The sequence below is a fragment of the Serinus canaria genome, chromosome 4 (genome assembly GCF_022539315.1).
Source record: "Serinus canaria isolate serCan28SL12 chromosome 4, serCan2020, whole genome shotgun sequence".
Classification (NCBI taxonomy): Eukaryota; Metazoa; Chordata; class Aves; order Passeriformes; family Fringillidae; genus Serinus; species Serinus canaria.
This window is the reverse complement of record NC_066317.1, coordinates 57,209,281-57,230,749: the sequence shown is the minus strand read 5'-3', so window position 1 is coordinate 57,230,749 and position 21,469 is coordinate 57,209,281. Positions and strand designations below refer to the sequence as shown.

Below are 21,469 nucleotides of genomic sequence, written 5' to 3'. Positions count from 1 at the left end.
AGATGTTCCCAGATGTTATTCCTAAATGTTATCCATCACTAGGGGAAAGGACAGTAGGCCACCTCTTAGGAGCTTAGCTTTGAGAGACTGACACTGATCTTCAGAGCTGTTTATCTACTGAGATATCAGACAAGAGCCAGTCAAAAGTATCTGACACAAGTCAGAGCTTTGTCAATCATTCTAATCCCCCAGAAGAGCTCTGCCTGTGAAAGAGGCAAATATGAACTGTCCTGAAGCAACAGGACAGATACAGCCAGCAGAGAGAATAAATGATAATAATGTACAGTGCAGTGGCAAGGCTTCCTTAGGAACCCCCTGAGCAACCTCATTACTGAATTCAGGTGTAATGGAACAGGTTCAGGGAAGGACTCCAAATCCCACCTTAAGACTGGAAAGCACCCATGGAAAAACAAGCAGTTCACACTGTTTAGCCTTACAGAACAAAGGCTGAGACAAAATATACAACTTTGGTCCATGCATACTGTAGGGGGCAAAGGAAAAAAAATGGAAAAAAGGAAAGATTCAACTTATCCTACAACTCTGCATAAACATCAGTATTAGTAACATACAGGAATATATCCATCAGTATGCTAGCAAGGCATGTATTAATATGGCAGCAGAGTTAAGGTAGAAAGTAAAAGGAATTAATTTTCAGAGCGAAGATATTTTCTTCTTTCAGACTAATTTACTTAAAAATGTATTATGTGAACACTTTTATAGTGTCCTAAGGCAGGCAAATAGACTTTCCCTGCTGCTTATATACCTAAAATATAAGCACCTGTGAACATTTTTTAAAGACACTAACCAGGTAAAGTTTATAGACATGACTCCAACCAGACACATTTGTAAAGACAAGTTCCCCGGTAAAACAATTAAAGGAAAATAAAATATGGCAACTCAGATTTTTGGCAAACATTTTATATTTTTTATACAAAAATCTCAGTAAGAAACCTAGCAGAATATCTGACTGAAACATCTGCCTTACAACAAGTTCAAAAAAAAAAAAGAAAAAAAAAACCCTCACAAAAAAAAAGAGAAATAAAGGAAAAAAAAGTAAAATTCCAACCCCCAAAATATTTTTTAATTATAAACCAGAATATCAACAAAACACTTAAAATAATCTCAGATTGTTTGGCAATTCATCACATCATAACAAGAGACACATTTGATCATAAGAAAAGTTTAACTTTATATACAACTTCACTTGAACATTTGCTCTTACCAGAGTTAATATACATTAAAAAAAGATTCTGGCAATAATACCAGCTTCTATTTTTAATACCTGTGTATAAAATGTAACATAAAATGCTGAAGCTCTACAGCCAGGAGAAGCGACATTTGATTTCGATGGGTCCCTCTTTTTTGAAAAAGATAAATACTGAAAGAACATGTGTTTAGTTGCAAAATAAAACTTTCATTTTAGGGTGGTATTGGTGTGAATAAATCTAACCTAGTACTATTTATTTCTTGAAGTTGGTAGTAAATTTCCAAGTGAAAATATAATCTAGTAAGATTACATTTTAAATGCTGTACTTTGCCACAAATGTGAACAGAAAGGAGCCAAGTCCCTTTCACTATGCTAAACTACTTTAATGCATGCGAGAAAAATATTTTACCAACTGTCTGAGCATATTTTAGAGAACTTCTGATTTTAGACAGCCCTGGGGGAGCAGAGGGGAAGTTTCCTACTGACATCTGCATAGAATGTAAAATATATAATTAAAAAACCCTAAGATATATACTAAAGTGTACAGACCAATGCTTTCCATATAATAAATAAAATGTCCATCATTGATCAGATTCATACACAGAGTAAAATACAACCTATTTTTACAAGTTTATGTACAAAGTATTAGTAGGCACATGGGTGCCTTATGGGCTGGAAGCATCTGCATTAGCATGTCACATTGGGAAACTCCAACTTTCCAAGTCAGTGATAAAATATATAACTACTTTGTTTTTCATTCAGATACAAAGTAAACTTATTTTTCATCTGAAATAAATGTACATAATATTCTGTATAAACAATAGTTTATAAAGCTGTTTAAAATGTAACTTAAAAGTACTGCATTGTTTAACTTAGAGCTCTGAAACAAGCACGTGCAAATCCCTTTGCTTTAAAAAAAATAGAAGCACAGATGTTTGTTTTCCTTTTGACTCTTCCAAGAACAGTACTGGCTGGTAAAGATTATCGTTTTGCTTTCTTTAGTGGCGTCTCCTCTGCTTTCTGCTGGCCTTTTCTCCGTACCACTGTTGGGCTGTCCTCCCTTTTACGCTTGGCAGACTGCACCTTTAACCTGAAAAGCATATTAAGAATTATTTTCACAATGAAGAGTGGTCAGGCACAATTCCATTCAGAGGGCTGAACTAATTGTCTATCTCTGATATATTGTATAAAAGCTTACTACTAAAACCCATTCCTTAAGATATGGGGTACTAATTCTGTAGGTTGGAGAGTGCTCCACGTGGAAAATTCGGGGGTAGGATTCTACTTCTTCCTTCTCTTTCCCTGGAAAGATTTGTGGATTTATAAAAGAACATAATTGACTTCACTACCCTGTCCCCTGTCTCACAAAGAATAGCAGCAACAGTTTCTCAAGCCCAGCACACACAAAAGGGAGTAAAGGGCAGACATCACATACCCTTACCCTGTGCACTCACACAGCCATCCACATGCTCACCATATTTCAGCTGCAACTAACTGTAAATGGGCTTAAGCTCTTGGCCATTTATAACCACACAAAATAATGGAGCTGAGGTGTACTGGGACAGTCATCAGTGCACAATGCACATGCTCTCCAGTTCAGCCTGAAGACACTGACACATTTCAGAAAGGATGACAGCTGCACTTGTTTGGCATACAACACGTTTTACAGGTAAACTACAAGATGCAGAGCTACTGTGCATCACGTTTGTTACTTATTCCCTTGGGATTCTGCACTATGATCTCAGCTTTACAAATGAAAAAGTGTAACAGGAAAGGAGGGAAAGGGAAGTATATTCAAAATTTGGTGTAAGGGCTCTCAGAGTTTCTCTTCTTTTTATCAGCTGATCTTATATCTTTAAAGCATTAGCATCACGTCATCATATTTAGTTTTAACCTGAACTACCAATGCTCTTATCCCCCACCCAGGAAAGAATCACAGCTGAAGTTAAAACACTACATAAACAGCATTTTCAGATTCTCCCAAGAGGTTTCCAAGGATGTAAGAAAAAAAATCTAGTCTTCCAAATGTCAAATAAAGGAAGAAAAAGAAAAAATGTAAACAGAAGAAAATCCTTTAAAAGCTTTTATAATTCACATGAGAACAGAACAAAACTAGTCTGCTGTTCAGATTTTGAAGCAGTATGTTACATATAAGGAAAGGATCACTAGTGGCTTCCAGAACAAATCCTCAAAGTAGATTCAACTTTAATACTTACTGTGTCAATGGAGGAGATTTATTAATTTTTGTATCACTTGGAGATCTTTTTTTAGCTGCTAGTTTCTGTCGTTTTCTAGGAGAAACTGAACTTGGACTGCTGCCTTTGGAAGTTGCACGTGTGGTTGGCTTGCTGGACTGTTTTCTGTAATACAAAAGAATGATGAATTTATATTAACAAAATACTTCTACCAACTCAATTTCTTCTTGCATTCCAAGTGCAGATAATCAAGACTGCACAGTATTTGCAACAAGTAAATCAAAGTTGCCAAAAAAAATAAAAAAAGTGAAAAAACCATATTTGCATGCTTCAAGACACACTGTGAAGTGGAGCTGGGTGTCACTGTATCAAATGTAGAATCAGAAGATTGTGTTACTGACAATAATTGGTATTTATAAAAAAAAAACCAAAACCAAACCAATCCGTTCCAAATCTTGCAATAATTTTTGAACATAAGTGTCTATGTTTAAAAGAATATCCTATAGTCTGAATTCAGTCATGTAAGCTTTGGTATTCACAAGTTCAGAAACCTGCAAAAGTGGTTATTGGTGATTAATTTCATAGTTTAGAAAACAGGTGATTTAAGTCAGAGAAATCTAGCAATGCTGAATATGAAGAAGCATCCTCTTCTGCAGACTTACTCCCAGATGCTATTGATAAAATGCAGACTGTAATGCACCACCTTAAGGTAGAAATGCTTTGTTGCAATCAGAGCCAGAAAGGTAGGATAGGAAATCTGAGACACAACCCCAAATTTACAAACAAGTAGATGTTTCCATAAGCAGGCAGAATAAACCCACAAATACCTTTATTATAATTTCAGAGTTAACAATTATGTGAGACTAAAGGAAGTCCCTGTGGCTTTACCAAAACTATTGTCTACTAAGCGGTAGTGGTAAACCTTCACAGTTTTTATGTAAATGAAGAATCATGTAACTACTTTCAGTTTCAGTTCTGAAATTATCAGTTCAAGAGCACTGTGGAACTGTGCTTCAAGTACTGCCCCAAAGCTAACATATAACATATACAATATAACATAATATCCTTAAGAGGAAAGTAGATACGGTCAATTGAAAGTAATCCCACCACCACCACCAACAACAAAAAAAAAGCCTGCACTCCAATTCTCTTCTGAAAGACAGCAACATCCATCGAAACTCCCCAAAGTTGCTATGTTTCAGTGTTTCCACAATAAGATCAAGAGGATGAGCTCTGCTAGAATTCAATATGCCTGCAAAGAGGCAGACCAGTGCTAAGGCAGATGAAGAACAGCTTTCTGAAAACAGAACTCTTGCTACCCACACTTGTCTTTCACAGCAAGATTGCTTTCCAAGCTTGCAGATCACCCTACTTGAAATAAAATCGTCCAGTACTGCAGATTCATGTATTTAACTTGGACAGTGTACTTAAAGAAACAGACAGGGATAATTATATTTTCACCTTGCTCCAACACCAAACACCAAATTGTGAATTGTACAATCAACTCCAATGTCCCATTTTACCCATCAGAACCAAGTGTCCTTAGACTTAAATTCTGAGGTATCACTAGGAAAAAAAGTGGCAGTAGGATCAATTCTTACCTTGTTACATATTCAAGTATGCCTTTTGAGTCCCTAACAATTTCCCTTAACCTCACCTTTTGTCTCTTCATTCCTTGAAGAGTGGTACTAGAATTAGAATCAATATTATTTGGAAAGCTCTTATCAACTTAAAACAAGCAAACAGAAAAAGGCAAAAAGAGGAAGTCACAAGCTCTTCCCTGAAACAAACCCCACAACAACCAAAGACAAGGTAGAAAAAAGCTTGTTATTGGAGTATTTACAGTTACCTTTGAGCCTCTAATCTTGTGGCTGATCTAGTAGTGGCCCCAGAATGTGCGTCATCATCTTCCTCACCATCCTCTTCCTCACCTTCCTCTTGCTCTTTTAGCTCATCTTCAGAAGACGTCAATTTCCGACGTTTCTTCTCTGGCTCCAGTGTTTCTGCCCATTTAAAATTTTACACATATGCTATAAATTTCCAAAAGGCCTCCAAAAGGATATGAACACTTAATTTAGAAAAGGTATTCTAGTCACAAGTCCCATTTTCAGTAAGTAATTTTCCATTTCCTTCATATTTCAACATTTTTAATTCACACTTGTTTGACTTAATCTTGCTAACACATTCACCACAGTTTACTTACACAGCTCATAGCCAGAATTCATAGAAAATTCATGAGGCTTTATAGAAGCATCTGGGATGTAGCAATTCTGACATGAGATTACAGCAATTTACACATATTTACATAATATTTACACTAGCTGTAACTCAATGATTTTTCCTCAAGAAAGGAAAATTGAATAAGGCTTATCTTGTTGCTATTAGTAAACAGAAAGGCACAGCAGTATTTTCTTATTCAGTTAGGAGTAGCACAGCCTGTCATGCTTTTACCCGTTTCCTCTGATTGGACCAGAGAACGCCTGGGCTTTCTTCCCCTTTTACGCACAACCATTTCTGCTTTTTCAGCTTCATCTTCCTGAAAAAACAAAATGGAACCATGTCAGTCAAGAACTATTTACTTTACACAGCAGACAGATATTTTTCATTACATGCTGCTTGTAAATTTACAAATCACACTTACATTTGTTGTTTCTTTCTTATTAGATATGTCTGTACCTAAAAAGAAAGGAAAGAACAAAACTTGATCTTGAACTTCAAATCTTTTACCAATCAATTTAAAAGGTAGTTCTTTCATACTCTCTCAACTTCGTAAACATCACAGTTGCCCTAAAAACATTTCAAATCTCTTTCTAATTTAGAAAATAGCTTTCTTGTACTTTGTTACACATAGAGACTGGGACAATGATTAAATTTGTAAGTACTAAGGCTTTATATGACTGACCATATTTATTGCCTTGTTGCAGATGCTGTTTTGTTTTAATAGAAAAACAGAAGATACCCCCTTTAACTACTGTCAACCAACCACAGAATCACAGAAAAATGTGGCTTAGAAGGGGCCTCTAGAGGTCACCCAGTCCAATCTCCTGTTCAAAGCATGACTAAATTAATTGATCTAACCTTGTTCAGTCAATTTTGAAAGTATCCAAGAACATGGTTCCTTCAGGTGATCTGTTCTAGTGCTTAACTGTGTTCATACAGTCAAGATGACTAAGATGAAGCTCAAAAAGACACTATTTAAAAATTTTTTGTATGCAAATTGCTTTACTTCCTCTGCCGAAACACTTCTTACTTCCAACTCAGTAATTTCTACAGGCTAGCCTATACATGTTAAAACAGATTTTTAACTCTACATCCCATGTCTCAACTTGGTTCTCTCCATGGTTACTACTTCTACCCTAACTCTGTGAGGAAAGAGATTATTTTACAAAGCTTTTGAACTCTGTCAAATGGAATTATCTCCAACACTGCAAGGATAAAAATCCTTAGCAATAGAAAAGAGAAACCTAAATAAAAGCAAGCTTTTATGTATCTTCCCCCCTGCCATAAAGTTGCTGTCTAATTTCTGAAAGCAAAATTACAGAGGACACAAACTCTAAACCCCTCACCAATTAGACTGAGAAAACAAATGAAGAACAATGCAAAGGATCTAAAATAGATCTCAAAGAGAAGAAACATATTCTAAAACTCACAAGCTTTCTGGCATTCTTTTGTAAGGTTATAGGGAAAAACTTTAATACAAATACAAATGAAGTAAAACAGAAATATAGTTCAGTGTTCAAAAAATAAGTGAAATAAAACATTTGACTGACCACTGTATTAAGCTCTACACACAACATAAACACCTATGTAATACAATCAGCATGTATGAGTTCAATTGTGTTCAAAAGAGATACTTCATAATTCTGGTTCACTTGGGTAAATCTGTAGCAAAAGGGTTTTTGACTGAAGAATAATCCCATCTAGGTTCATGACATGCCTTTAACAGATAACCCTCTGCAAGATAGTAAAATGTAGCATTTTGCCTAAAGATAAAAATAGTAAGACATAGTATCTAAAAATCATACTAATTTTAGAGCAGCAACTGTTGATTAGTGCTAAGTAATTACTTTCAAGTTTAGTGTTAATGTTATGGGAGGATGATACCTTCAGAAAACATGTTCACATGCCTCTCAATTGCATGTGCTGTAGTGACCACAAATAAAAGTCTCCATCCCACTCCACATGTGGGTCTGTCCCTACTGCAAATCCTTACGCAGAACACCAGAAAGTACCAGAGTAAGTGAACTGCACAGAGGGATTCAACTTGGCTCCCTTTTCATCACCAGGGGTTCTCAACCCCTTAATGTCCACGAATGCTAATACAGGATGAAAAATTTAACAGTACATTCCCCCTTATATGCTCCTCTAAACATTGCTGTGATATCAACAGCCTTTTACCCAGAAAACAGAAATGTTACATAACATACTCAAACTGTAAGTACACAGTCAGGTGTCCGCTTTTGAATAAAAAGCAAAGCAGAATGCACTTTTATTTCATTCTCACATTCTTGTCTGTTCTCTTGGCAGTTCACAGAAGTCAAGTACCACACAATGAGCTAACCCTCCAGAGACAATTCTGAAGCATTTGGATTAAAGCTGACATATTAACAAATGTGGAGAAAATAGGAAACAGCCCATATGTTGAGTGCAACCAGATAAGTATATCTGTAGAAACCTAAGCTTTTGGAAACTCCAGAAATTTGTTTTGAAGATTTGGTTTCTCAGATTTTCTGCATCTTTGTTTGCATTGTTTACAAACTATTTTAACCTACTTTTCAGTTCACCTGCTTCCTAAAATGGCTTTTAAAAGTTTTTTTTATGAATGGCCATAATTAAAAAGACACATTTAAACAACCAGTGCAGTTCAGACTCTATACACCTGAAAAATTAGAAAAGAGAAATAGAAAGGTATTTCACTTAATTGTATTTTAGTTTGAAGGACTTAACGGACATTTTTGAGTCAAGCTAAGCAAAGATCTTATAGCAGTTGTGAAAAGGGAAAGAAATATCCCCTCAAGATACTCCTAAGATCTTTAGATACATATCCACAGATACAACAATTAGCTGAATAAAATTTGAAAGGCAATGTAGTAAGTGTGATTGATAGTGACTGTATGAAAGAAAACATGCAGAAATGGAAAACAATCACTAAGAGCCAGTCTGATGGGGCACTCTGAAGCTCTGCCATGTACTTAGGCTATTCAATCATTTGGCATATTCTGCAGTGCATTATTCAGCACTGAGCCGTGCTGCTGAATCTTTGAACTAAGTTCTTATCAAGCTGCTCTGTTTTGGAACTAAAAACTTGGTAGCAGTTAGGGACAAGTCTTCACTTCATCTCTTTCTTCAGAAGCTTTAATCCATGAACAACACTGACTGCCAGAGATGATGTCAGGATGAAGAAGGACCCATGTGATTTTTGTGAAAATCCTCTTCCATTTCTTCCATCTTTCATTTTACTTGCTTACCTGTTTGAGGTGTTTTCCCTCTACTTGCAAAGGCAGGAGACTGCAGCTGAAATTAAAAAAAGTGGGTTTTTTAATTAAAAAAAAATCAGGAATAATCAGCATTACATTACATTATCACAAAGTTGCTCACATTCAATGTAGAATGAATCTGTAAATCTAGAAAACATGAACACTAATGAGGACACAAAGTTTGTACTGTAGTTTGAGAGTAAGATGCATTTTTCCATTTTGATAAATAATTGAAACAAATCAGCCCATAAACAAATCACAGCACTTTCAGTAACCTGACACTAAAGTCATTGCAATAAAAGACACAAAAGCTAAAAGCAGTTTCAAACACATTTCCAAGTGTTTAATTATCAAAGAAGTTAGTATAGTCACTTTAGAACTACAAGTCACCAGAAATTATTTACTCAGTATGCAGAGAAAGCTATATATAACTACACAATGTCCTATGACTGCCCAAAAACTTCAGTGCTTTTACCACTGAATGACCACACTTGGATGCCTATGGATCCTCTAAAGAAGCCATGTGTTCCCAAAGCAGCCCTGGGGAAACTGTCATGCCCTTCTGTCTCAGGTGGAGGGCAGGTATCACTCCTCCCTAAGCCAGCCTGCAGCTCACACCAACCCCTCACTCGTCACTAGGAAGTGCAAGACCTTTAAACACTTGAACCAGAACAAGATGATTCTGTTCCAGTACTGAGGGTGCCAAAATACACCTACTTCTGAGGGTGATTTAAAAACTAAATTTAATCCTTAATTGGACAAAAAAACACCCCAAAAAAACAACCAAACAAAAACCAACCCACAACAACAAAACAGAAAAACCAAATACCAATGTCCACACCAGTTCAAATTACATTCCATTAAATTAACATTGAAAAAAAAATTTAATCAGGAAAGACTAGGAATTCTGAAACAGAATTCCAGCCAACCTGTAAGAATGGGACAGGACTCAAAGGGCTGCCTGAAATATGAGGACAGAACAAGCAGAGACAACTAATTCCTAATTCCTTTTCTCCATAAACTAGGTAAATTCCAAGATTTCCAACAGCCATGCCAGCTGGAAATCTTGGGAAACCAGGCAAGCAGAAACAAAACCTGTGTTTCAATACAATTTCATTTTTAAAATTCACCCTTTTCTATGCAATAACGTTGATTCTGAGATAGAGGCATTCCCTAGACAGAAGCCTTTAACCAGAATAAATCCAACTGGCTGTACTCCACAAACATGCCTGACCCATCACTTCCCTGAGCTGTAATCCAACTGGATTGCAGAAACAATACCAACAGACCACCTTCTTAGCTGTGAATATCCTTCACAGGGTTTAGGAAATAAAACTACCACTGAGCTTTAGAAGACAGACATGTTTAATGAGCTCCTAGGTTACTCACCAGTATGTCTCTATCTCTTGCATGAGGTGCAACACAACTGCTTTACATAATATTTTATTTTACAGCTATGAAAAGATTCTATGTGCTATTATTATGATATATTCAGTAGAGGGAAAAAAACCCTCATTTTTGAAATAAAGTCACCCTTGCTCCTCAGGTCAAAATTACTCTCAGCACGAACTAAAAGTCACTATGCACACCACCAAAAATTCACCCTGCACACAGGTATATATTGCTAGCTAGAATAACACTTGTATTAAGTGAACTAAGTGTGAAGCTGATAGGTAATTTGCTACATTCTGAATTAACACTGTATTTTGCTTTAAAAGTTCAGCTATATTAAGAAATACTATTAATAAGTTTTGTTTGCTTAGGCTGAACTCAAATATCAAGTTTTCCGTAAGATGTTTCTGAAATGCTGTTAACTGTTAAACAGATAAATGGCTCTTGAAATACTGTGTTTAAATGCACCCAAACAAAATAAAGGCACTTACATTCCCAGTGCTCATATCAGCTTTTGACTCCCCACCTGAGGGAAGAAATATGAGTTCAGAACTTGAATGTCACTATTATCCTTGTTTTCCCACACAGGTATTATGAACTACTTACCACCAGGCTGCACTGCTTCAAGAGGGTATTTACGAGGCCGTCCCCTTTTGCGTTTCACTACTACAGGCTGATTTTCCTATTAAAAATAAAGGACAGAAATATTTTACTTACTGTAACTGACTTTTGGCATTTGAGCAATACAATACAAAGACTGCTAACTGAATTAATAATGTGACAGTGGCAAAAGTAATGCTTTTCAGTTAAAAAATAGATGAGGCAAGTTTAATAGCAAGAGACACTGTTACAAAATCAACTAATATAGGTGAAAAGAAACAAGACAACTCACAGTTATACAAAATTCTCAGTGGTTTGACTCAGGCACAAAGCATGTCTGCGAATGCAATGCATTCTGCTCCCCTAGCCTCAAAATCTCTATCACTTGGTCTTACAAATGCTGCTGGCTTACCCCATACAAGAACTCCAGACTTTACATCCCATAAGACCCTTTTCCTAGTGCCATATAGCACAGGCTACATCCTGTATGTTGAGCAAGTGCTTCAAACAGTCAATATTCTAATTATTCCAATACACAGCTTACTGACATTCTTTATACAAACCTCTAGCAAAAAAGGGCCCCTTCCTTTGAAGTTTCAAGCTTTGAAAGAGAACTTCTAAGTAACAAAGTCAGATGCTCCGATTCCAAAATCCCCAATAAGACTTTCTCTTATATACAAGGAAAGCCTAACTGCCTCATTCATCATTTACTGAAGTTTAGCAGTATCTCCCCCAGAATGGTTCTTAGAGACTCAAGCCTTGAGTGAATAAATATAAAAACATATTCTTTAAACTTCCTTCTGCTTCTGAATTTGAGGCAAAAACCCCGAAATGATGAAATCCAACACTTTTCTGAGATCAGTGTCTACTTCTAGAGGCCACCATCAATTTTAACCTCAAGGGATTAGACATTTGTTTATAACCCATACTGTAGAATATTTTAAGTACATGCCAGGGAGATAACATAAAGACTTTAAAAACTGTTGACAGTATTTTTTCAAGGCAAGTTGTATTTGTTAATGACTAAACGGTCCACATCAATTACAAAGTTTTCAGAAAACATTATTTCTATACAATGTAATTCCATATAATTGCTTACTAGACATTTTGTAAGCACTATTAAGCCTAGGAAGGGGGTTAGTCCAACTTCCATTGTGAGACATTGATATCTTATTGTTTGTGAGTTTGTACTTTGTGACAGAGGTATGTTAAGCTCTTGGTACTTTTTGAAGACACTTTTAATATAGCTGTCAACAAAATACAAAGTAGTTATGTACCACAAAGACAGAGTACTGCGAACCTACACTATCTCAGTGAGTTAACATTAATAAGACCACTCACCTCTGGAGAATTTTCATTTGATTCTGGACGGTGCTTTTGCTTTTCAGACATTTCCTGTTCGAAGTTGAATTCTTCTTCACACATAAGAAAAAAAAGAAAATTGTATGCCTTTGTTTTATCAGGCAAAAGAACTAATAAAAGCCACAACCTTCACGCTGAAAATGTTATTTCATTCTTTAGCCCAAAATTCCCTAAAAACACCCATCAGAAATCAACACTGCTTGCCTTGTAGCAACAGTGTATTGGTCTGCCAAAATGCTTCCCACTATTGCCAGATGAGTTAGGGAGGTCTTCTATTTAGAGGTAAGAACAACAGCTCACACTTGTGACACACTATAAAATGGTAGGACAAATACAAGCCCCTATTCCATTTTCTCACGTGTTCCATGAAACAGGAAGCTGAGGATACAAGCACACTGCAGAACAGATTCAGACTTGTCAACTTGCTCGCATGAGAAAGAAAACTATTAATAGATCAAACTAACATCAGGGAACATTCTCAGACTGTTCCCACAAAAACAGACTGAAGTAACAAAGCCACATTAATTATGTGGACACACCATATTTTATAATTTATTTTAGTGCAACTTGCACTCTTTTCTGGTTGTTTACAGAAACAAACAATACTGATTTGTTATGTCATGGATTTTTACATAGGACAGCTTTTGCTTGTAGTGAGAGGTAGGAGATGTTCTTATCACATAATGCTCTGTTTTCCCCACCTACCTGTTTATTTCCCATTAGCTTTCCTGCCCAAGATACATACTGAAGCAATAATGGAGCCAGTGGATGGTAACAGCAAAAACATCAAAACTTTTCTCACGTTAAAGAAACTAAGATTAATGCATTATTTGCTAGCAGTAATAGAGCAGAAATCAACTAGAGAATATATGCAAGTATATTTGCTGGGAACAAGTTCCCACCTTCTCTCAAAAATCATTCAAATAAAAAGAAATGAACATTCAATATAGGTTCAGAAAATCTGCCATAATGGGCAGTTTAATTACCTTTTTCTTCTGCAGTACTTCTAGGAGGTGTTTGTGTTACATCAATTTCTTTGGACACTTCTGCTGCATCACCTGAAATAACTTCCTACATTATTTTGAAACGAGAGAGGAAAGATGCTTTACTACACATTAAAAATCATGGTCAGTTACACTAAAATAACACCCTATCCCGATAAATGAGTAGTTATTTTACTCATCAAGGTTTTGTCCTGTCTCTTAAAAACTTTGACGCTGAGAAGCTTCATCACTAATCAGTGGGTGAGACAGTCCCAAATATACTGCATATACTCCTAAAAAGAACATCTATCTTGTCCTAATTCCTGTTTTGATTTAGCAGGAATCAGTACAAAGTCAGAACTCAGATAAAGTGCAATATACCCTCTTGAGGAGCTCAGATCAGTACACCCATGTAGACACTGAACTGACTGGAGAGCTGGCATCCAACAATGCTCCATGAGATCCCAAGCTCCCAAATGCTGTGCAACTCTGTCCTCTCAGTCTTCCACACCTCAAGGAGTCAAAACAGACCCCTGCCCCACTGAAAGTGTCATCTGCTAGTCAGTTCTTTTGTACTCAAGACAATGCAAAAGTAGCTTAATTATGGAAACACCTCCTAAAATAAACTGCTGAAGAAATGATGATTAAGACTGTAATCTTATTTACAATTGCAGAATATAAGAGTTCTTAAAAATACCTTGATGTTACCAGGTTTCATTTTGGAACACTGACTTTGTTCATCATCTTTTAGCACATCCTGAGAAATCTGCTGGTTGCCTGCAAAAGCAAGTGACAGTTGAATTGTTAAAAAAGTGTCTTCTGCATTTGCCATATTTTCGTGTCACTTTTATACCAGCTCACTATTACTGAGATTCAAAAGTCTGAAAGGCAGCCTCTTACTACCAAAAATATGAACAGAAAGTTATTCTAACCACTCTTTGGAAAGGGAAGACAACACAACAACAGAAGGGAGTTACATGTTTCTTGTATGTTACAGGTGTGATTTGTTTTGTTTGCTTGTTTGTTTTTAAAGATCAGCTCAAAACTGAAATTTGGTAAGTAACACATCTAGAAATAGAACACCAGCCTCAACTTCAACTCACCCAGAGACAGGGAAAGCAGTTAATGCTATGTAGGACACTAATGAATATGTGACTTTTAATCACTCACTTCATCAGATCACAATTCTTAGAAGAGAAATAAAAGCTCTTATGAAAAAATGCTAGTATTAATGACATTAACTTTTTTCTAAATAGTTCTGATGCTGAAAAGACATAAGAAGTTGAATCCAGCGTTTGAAGAGATATTACATTGTCAGTCTTCTAATTACTATATCAACAAAATGGCCAACTTATTTTGATGCTAACTGCATGTAAATTTAATTTAGAAAGGTTTATGCCATTTAATGGACTATATTCCTTCTCACTTTTTACTTCCAGACAAATAAAAGGCTACACTAAAATTTATTTCTTTCCACCTAAGAAAAGGAGCATCCACCCCCACATAGTATAGCTTTTCCTGATGATCAGCTTCCTTATCTTTTATTTTATAAGGATAAAATCAGTAATTATTTTACAGACTAAACAAAAAATGTTTCTTCACCTATGATTGAAAAAACGACTAAAATGCTCTTCTGTGCAATAATTAAATTTGTTGCAATATTTTTATCAAATATATCAACTGAAATGTTAGAAACTGTTTTGGGAATATAAATTGCTTTGGAGTTTGGAATTTCCCCTATTATATTATTTTCTCAATAATACCATTTTATGGCCTAGACACAGTAGAACATGGTTTTGCCACAGAAAAGTTTTGCACAAATTCCTGTACTTCTGTATCACTTACATTTTTTTTCATCCATTGTTTCTGGAGATTTACACTGAATTCCTATAGAGCTATGTTCTTCACTTATCTGGGTAGCAGAGTTTTCCACCTACACACAAAACACAAAAAAAGATAACTTCTTTTCCATGAAGTTTATAAACACAGAAGGGAGAAACTTTTCCCTACTTGCTACTTCCAAGCACAACATACATTAAAATGGAAAGCAGCTGTTACAAAGGAATTTATTCCTAGAACTCAAGTAACATTCCTACTACAGAACAGCATGATCAAAAACTTCAATCCTGATGCATTTTCAGAATTCTTGACTGATAGTTTTATTGAAAAAAAGTCTCAGAATTAAACAGCCTACTACATGTTTTAAAAGTACTTCATCACAGTAAATCACAAAGAATATTCCTAGATTTAAAGAACATTCTCCTACATGCAGGAACAATAGAACTATCTCATTAGCATCAGAAATGTGGCCAACCAGCATTTCAATATTGTAACAAATATATTTACCACCCAAGTGTAATTAACAACAAACATGACTTTATGCTTCCTGCTACCTGTATTAAATGCCTTATTTTTGCTCCAAAAGATACGCTTTACATTTGCAAGGCAAGAGTTATGCCTCATAAAATCTTGCGAAAGACAGCAGACTGCATTAAAATATGTTTCTAATTGTGATCAAAACCTCCAAGAATAATCCCTATTTTTTTTCTCTAGTCTCATGGAGATCAGTCAAGCCTCTCTTTTCTGCCAGTTAACAGTCTTGAAATAGTCACAGAATACAGAATAACAATGCAAGATTTATTTACTGGCAGATTTGAAAGAGTAATTAGACATCAACCCACACAGCTGCAGAGTCTCAATAAACATAGTCTCTGCATATACAAAAATAATATTTTTCTTTAGAGAATATTTAATGTAAATAGAAGTAAATTCAAGTATGAGAAAAGCAGCACAGATTTATAGAATAAATTTAAAACCCAAGTACTTACATGAGAAGTTTCTCTTTCTAAAGGAATATTCCTCTGCAGCATATCTATTAAAAATAATTTTAAAACAATTAGAAAAGCTAAGCAAATGCAAAGTATTACAGCATCCTCCACTTCACCTCCCTGAAAGGATTCCAGAGAACCTGAAACTACATAAAACTTACTCTCAATGTCAGAAGTAAGAGACATCCAATCTTCTCTTTAACAATACACCCGCAAAACAAGAATATTAATTCCTCAGCACAGAATAACTGAGAATCACTTTATGGTTGAAATTCAGGCAATGAAGGGGCTGTCATCTTTCAAATTTATGGGGACTTTGAAATTTCAAGTATAGTTCTACCATCTGAATTGGAATTTCATCCATCACAATCTTAGATTCTGGATCATGGGATGAAGTAGAACACGATTAGGCTACATTATAATTCCAGAGAACTACAGTTTGCTTCATTGTACTACTAAAATCTGTAGCTGACATAATGCACATAAGGAAATTGTCCAGTTGCTAAACTCCACTCTATTCGGATGAAGTAGAGCCTCAGCCTTCCATACCACAAAAATAGGGAAAATAATTATGAGACTTGATGAGTGGTCTGGAGTTTTGAAAGAATTCCATAACTTTCAATACATAAAGAGAATTATAAAGAAGCTGCTCTACCAAGTGTTCTTAAAATCTGATTCATAAAAGCATCAAATTAATACTTTGATTTAAAAAAGCTGCTGAAACATTCCAAGCAACTTTCCCTTAAAAACATAAACCTAAAATCAAATAAAAGCACATTTTTTTTATATAGCATTTTATGTATTTTGTAGCTTGTTTCTTATAACTCTATGTTTCAGCAACGATTCTTCCACAGCTATACTGCTGAGCTGCACATCTTTCAATTTTTAAAGCAGTGTCAATTTAAGAGCTAGTTCCTACCCACTCAAACAGCAATGATTTGTTTACATTCCAAAGAATCTTGGACTACTAAACTACTGAGTCTGCTGTTCATACTCATGACAGGACACACATTTGTCTTTTAAACAACTTCCTTTTACGTATGTTGAGCTGTATGTATATATGCATGCATATATACATAGAAGAGAGATTATTGTGGGGGAGAAAAAAACCTCTCTACCAAGATCTACAAAGCATTAGTCTTCAGTATGCCACATCCAACATGATTTACACAACAAATGGACTTTTGTTAAACATTTTACAAGAAACAAGATTATCTCAGCTAGTTCAATCTGCACATTTAAAATTTTAAGTACTGTCTGTCGGGGTGACTGAGTGATGGGAAGTGGCAGAGTTTTAAAGGCACTTCAAAGAAACCTCCCAGTACAGAAAAAACCTGTTCAAATTTTAGATCTGCCATTCTGAAGTCTACATTCTCCTAACCAATTCTCAGGGTTTACATTTGCTTTCTTGTGAGCACAGCATGTCTCTTATCACTCAGCTGCATATACAACACCCCATAACCAGCTACATGCATCTGACCTACCCTGAGAATAAAAAAAGAATTCCAAAGTTTTACAGCCATGCTCATATCTCACCTTACCGCTGTTTTTGTTTTCCATGTCTAAAAATTCAGAAGTGAGCTTAACAGTGTGTCCCGTCATAGCATGTAGGCCTTCAGCTACAACTTTCTGTCAGAGGAAATGCATCTTTAACCTCCCTGGACAATATGAGCAGCAGTAACACTGGTACCTCTTGGGATTAATTTTAGTTCTGCTTGCTCTTCCAGTAACTGAGGATTAGCTCTCATCTGGTAGTGCTGTAAACATCTTTGTAACACATCTGGAGCACAAAATCCATCAAGAGGGCACAAAGCAGGTGTTTGCTTCTGCTTTAACAGGAAAGCCAAACAACTGCAATGCATAATTTGGGTTTGGGAAAAATGGATTCTTTTTCAGTTTTGGTCCTACTGAAGATTAGTTTAAGTACATGGGAAAGGAATCACTGAGCACAGATCCAAGTTGACTAATTGAGGTTTCTAACGAGATGACTACCTACTTATAACTGCTCTTCAAATTTGAGCAAATGGCCACAATTATTTTAATTTTTTGGAGAACATGAAGAAAAAATACCAATAGAATTTTTCTGCAAACTCTCTGTAACTTGTCCTATAGTACTTACTGTTTTCATATTCTCACAAGGCCTGTCACAGTACCCTAAAACTAGGATGTTCTAAACCTATAAGGAGAAAACTATTCCTGGGGGAAGTTTCTCTATCTTTCCTGGACAAATGTTTTTCTTTATTTATTGATTTTAAGTAGAATGTTAGCAGCTGACTTTTTTTAAAATCTCAAATTATAAAATCCTTTCCTACTTGCAGCATATCATGTTGGAAGAAAAGTCTGACCCTTCTCTCCCACTAATTAAATTCAAGGCTCCCTGAACTCCTAGACAGAGTTAAGGATTTATGAAGGCTTTCTTCAATTCCTTTATATGCCATATATAACAAATCTGCAACCCTCCCATCACAAGTATTAGTCCCTTCAGCATGAAACTAAGTTGCTATCAAGCATAAAAATCACCTTTTTGCAATTCTTTAGTCTGAAGATCCACACATCCTTCTTCACTTCTTGCACTTTCAGGCTGTTGTGACTAAGCACAAAATCAAAATAAACAAATATTACAGATATTCAGAACAAGTACGTCTCACTCTGCTCCTGCGTGTCATGATGAAAATTGTCTTACCATGAATTATAAAAGTCTTCAAAAGCTTTCTTTTTAAGACATCAGTACATATATTAAGAAGGAACAGTCAGAGCTAAGTTCAACAGTACAGTATTTAGATTTTACCTTAGAGTTAACATTAGTATCAGAGATTAGCTTAAAAAAATGCAGATTTCAGGAATTCAAAGTGCAACACCTACTCTGAGTTCCAAATAAAAGCAATAGCCTAGAAATGTTCATCTGTACATGGAAAAAAAGTATCTGCTATGTATAACAAGGTACAATGATCTCCCTTCAACTTGTGTTTTGGGGAGATTTTTTTATTATGGCTATATTGTCTCCAGAACCATGTTATGTTGGTAAGCAGTACAGCTGTTTGCAGGTGGAATTATCAATAACTCCCACCAGACTGAAGCTGGCTTCCATTCTCCTGAAGTCCACTCCTTCATAGATGCTTGAATCTCTGAACCATGTTCTCCCTCAAAAACTTATTCTCCAAGCTTGGCAAGATACATGAATGCACTCCTGCATCTGAATGAAGAATCAAACTGTGTGGAATCCTGCCTACTAGGGAACACAGCCCAGACAGACAAACCCAGCTTTGGTCTTACACAAGCTATAGGTGACCATGAGCCCAAACACCCTGGATTATCTAGGGTGCCCCACTCTTCTGTGACAGCAGATAAGGGGCTCTAGTTATCACAACTCAGCAGCAGCAAGTGCTGCTCACACACACACAGATGTGTGACTCTGAAGACTGGCCAGGAAGTGCTGCAACACAATGAACAGCACTGTAGGTCTGTTTACTGGTTCAAAGGAATAAACCAACATTTGCCAGCTCTAAGAGCTGGGGTGTGGGTGACTATTTTACAGGCACTATCAAGCAACATGCACACAGTATGACCATTTTAAAAAAATAAGCTCTAATGTCTCAATCACAAAAGGAGTATGGCTGAAGGAGGGAATTATTCCTAACAGAGAATAACATGGACCGCCCACAATTTAAAAGCCATCTGCTTAGAAAACTACAGCTGAATAATCTGAGAAATTACTCTAAATTCTCCAGTTTAAATTTTTAAATCTCCATTTTTGCTGCACAAAAATCAAAAGATACAGGAAGAAACCCCAGCAAGATGTATGAACAAGCAGGAAACAGTGCAGTAAAAATTTTCAAAGTAACATAAATACCTTGTCAGTTCTCAAAGTACTTTCTAGTTCTTCTGTCAACTTTGGTAAGGCTGCATTATTGCCTGGTGAAATACAAATATGTTAAAATTATCAGAATACATTATGCATTTATCTCATGCTACAGCAGAATGATAGTTCTGAGTACTACCTCCTGAATACGGCACATAAATTTAAACCTTTCCGGTGGACAACAGAAACAATAGCCAGTCTGTTTACAGCAATCCAGCTCAATAAAACCCAAACCTGGCATATGCAAGAACACAAATACTGCTATGTTCTCCTCAAATACAAAAGGCTTGGAAAATATGGGGAATCAGGATTTACCACAGCTTACTTTACCACAGCTTACAATTCTGACTTTGGCTTTTTTTCTTGCTTATTTATGAATCCTAATTTGGTTTTTACTTCTTGCTTTTCCTTCAAAAAAAAACATCAACAGATTTTTTTCCCCTTCCCATTTCATTCCCCAGGGGAACAACTGTATGCCTGTAACATCTTAAAAACAGGCCATGGCAACAGCATAGTCACATGCGTTTTACAACATTTTTGGAAACCTATTTCAGAACCCTGTTTAGACAGCTTTTCCTAAACAAAAAGAAATATTTACAACATGATAATTCACCAATGATGCATGGAAACTGATTAAATTATGGTTGCAGTGCACAGAGTAAGTATCATTACCATTTATAAAAGCTTCATCAATGGACAACAAGGATTGAGGCAAGCACTGAAACAGAATACTTTACTGTGTAATATTTTACACTTTCATGGCTAATTTGCCTCTTGTATAAAGAGCAAATAACATTGTTCAAGCTTATTAAACCAGCACCTATCCTAGAAAAATTCCTAAAATCCCAAAATCTGCAGAGACAGCTCTCTTAACCCAAATGTCAATAAAACTGGGGAATAAAGCCAGCCTTTAATAAACTGGACCTAAATCCACATTATACTTTTTTTTGAAATTATAGCAAAGACAGACATGAGAAGGAAAAGATTTTAAAAAGAGTACTTCCACTTCCTGTGGCATAAAGATTTTTCTACAGTTTAATTTCTCCAAAATTTATAATGAAGTCACAACCTTGACTTCATTACAGCATCTACACAATTCATTAATCTTAAAAAAAAATTGGTGCTTCAGCTACTTCAGAGGGTTAAAAAGATAGTAGGATGTTCATTAGACTGTATTTTAGGAACTAGCAACTATGCAGATTCACTTCAAATGTTAGGGTAGAAAAACAGATCTGGATAGAGTTTGATATCCTTAATGCCATATACTATCATTTTTTATTTAAAATAAATATCTATTGCTCACTTAAAATACTTATTTAGGATAACTGGCTGATTCCTTTGTAGCACAAAGCAGAACCATTTCAAGTGTATTCATAAGACAAAATTAAGTGTAATATAGTGAATCTGAACATGACCACTAAATAATATCCGAGAGAAAATCTGCAGTTATGATTAAGGATGGCCAATTTCAACCTTCAAAATTATTATGAAGTTACCTTTCTAAAATAATGAACATATGTCAAAATGAAATGCATCCTCTTTCCTAAAAAACTTTTTGAATTTTGT

The 21,469-nt window shown here is 35.7% G+C and overlaps 1 protein-coding gene across 5 annotated transcripts in view; it reads right to left on the bottom strand.

The window, feature by feature from the left end:
- Positions 1 to 1,054: 1,054 nt before the first annotated feature.
- Positions 1,055 to 21,469, bottom strand: part of BOD1L1 (biorientation of chromosomes in cell division 1 like 1) — a 36,300-nt gene continuing 15,885 nt past the window's right edge. Inside the window, exons 11-25 of one of the 5 annotated variants that reach the window (XM_050973259.1) lie at positions 19,895 to 19,956; positions 18,565 to 18,634; positions 16,045 to 16,088; positions 15,062 to 15,149; positions 13,914 to 13,993; positions 13,220 to 13,304; positions 12,213 to 12,286; positions 10,878 to 10,953; positions 10,763 to 10,797; positions 8,871 to 8,916; positions 6,044 to 6,078; positions 5,854 to 5,938; positions 5,252 to 5,405; positions 3,424 to 3,567; positions 1,055 to 2,297 (exon numbers count right to left, since the gene is read on the bottom strand). In XM_050973259.1, coding sequence (XP_050829216.1) covers positions 2,189 to 2,297; positions 3,424 to 3,567; positions 5,252 to 5,405; positions 5,854 to 5,938; positions 6,044 to 6,078; positions 8,871 to 8,916; positions 10,763 to 10,797; positions 10,878 to 10,953; positions 12,213 to 12,286; positions 13,220 to 13,304; positions 13,914 to 13,993; positions 15,062 to 15,149; positions 16,045 to 16,088; positions 18,565 to 18,634; positions 19,895 to 19,956 — 1,187 coding nt within the window. In that variant the 3' untranslated portion in view covers positions 1,055 to 2,188. Of the gene's footprint in view, positions 2,298 to 3,423; positions 3,568 to 5,246; positions 5,406 to 5,853; positions 5,939 to 6,043; positions 6,079 to 8,870; positions 8,917 to 10,762; positions 10,798 to 10,877; positions 10,954 to 12,212; positions 12,287 to 13,219; positions 13,305 to 13,913; positions 13,994 to 15,061; positions 15,150 to 16,044; positions 16,089 to 18,564; positions 18,635 to 19,894; positions 19,957 to 21,469 lie in introns of those variants that run through there. The other 4 variants (XM_050973261.1, XM_050973262.1, XR_007777396.1 and 1 more) reach the window with 4 other exon arrangements.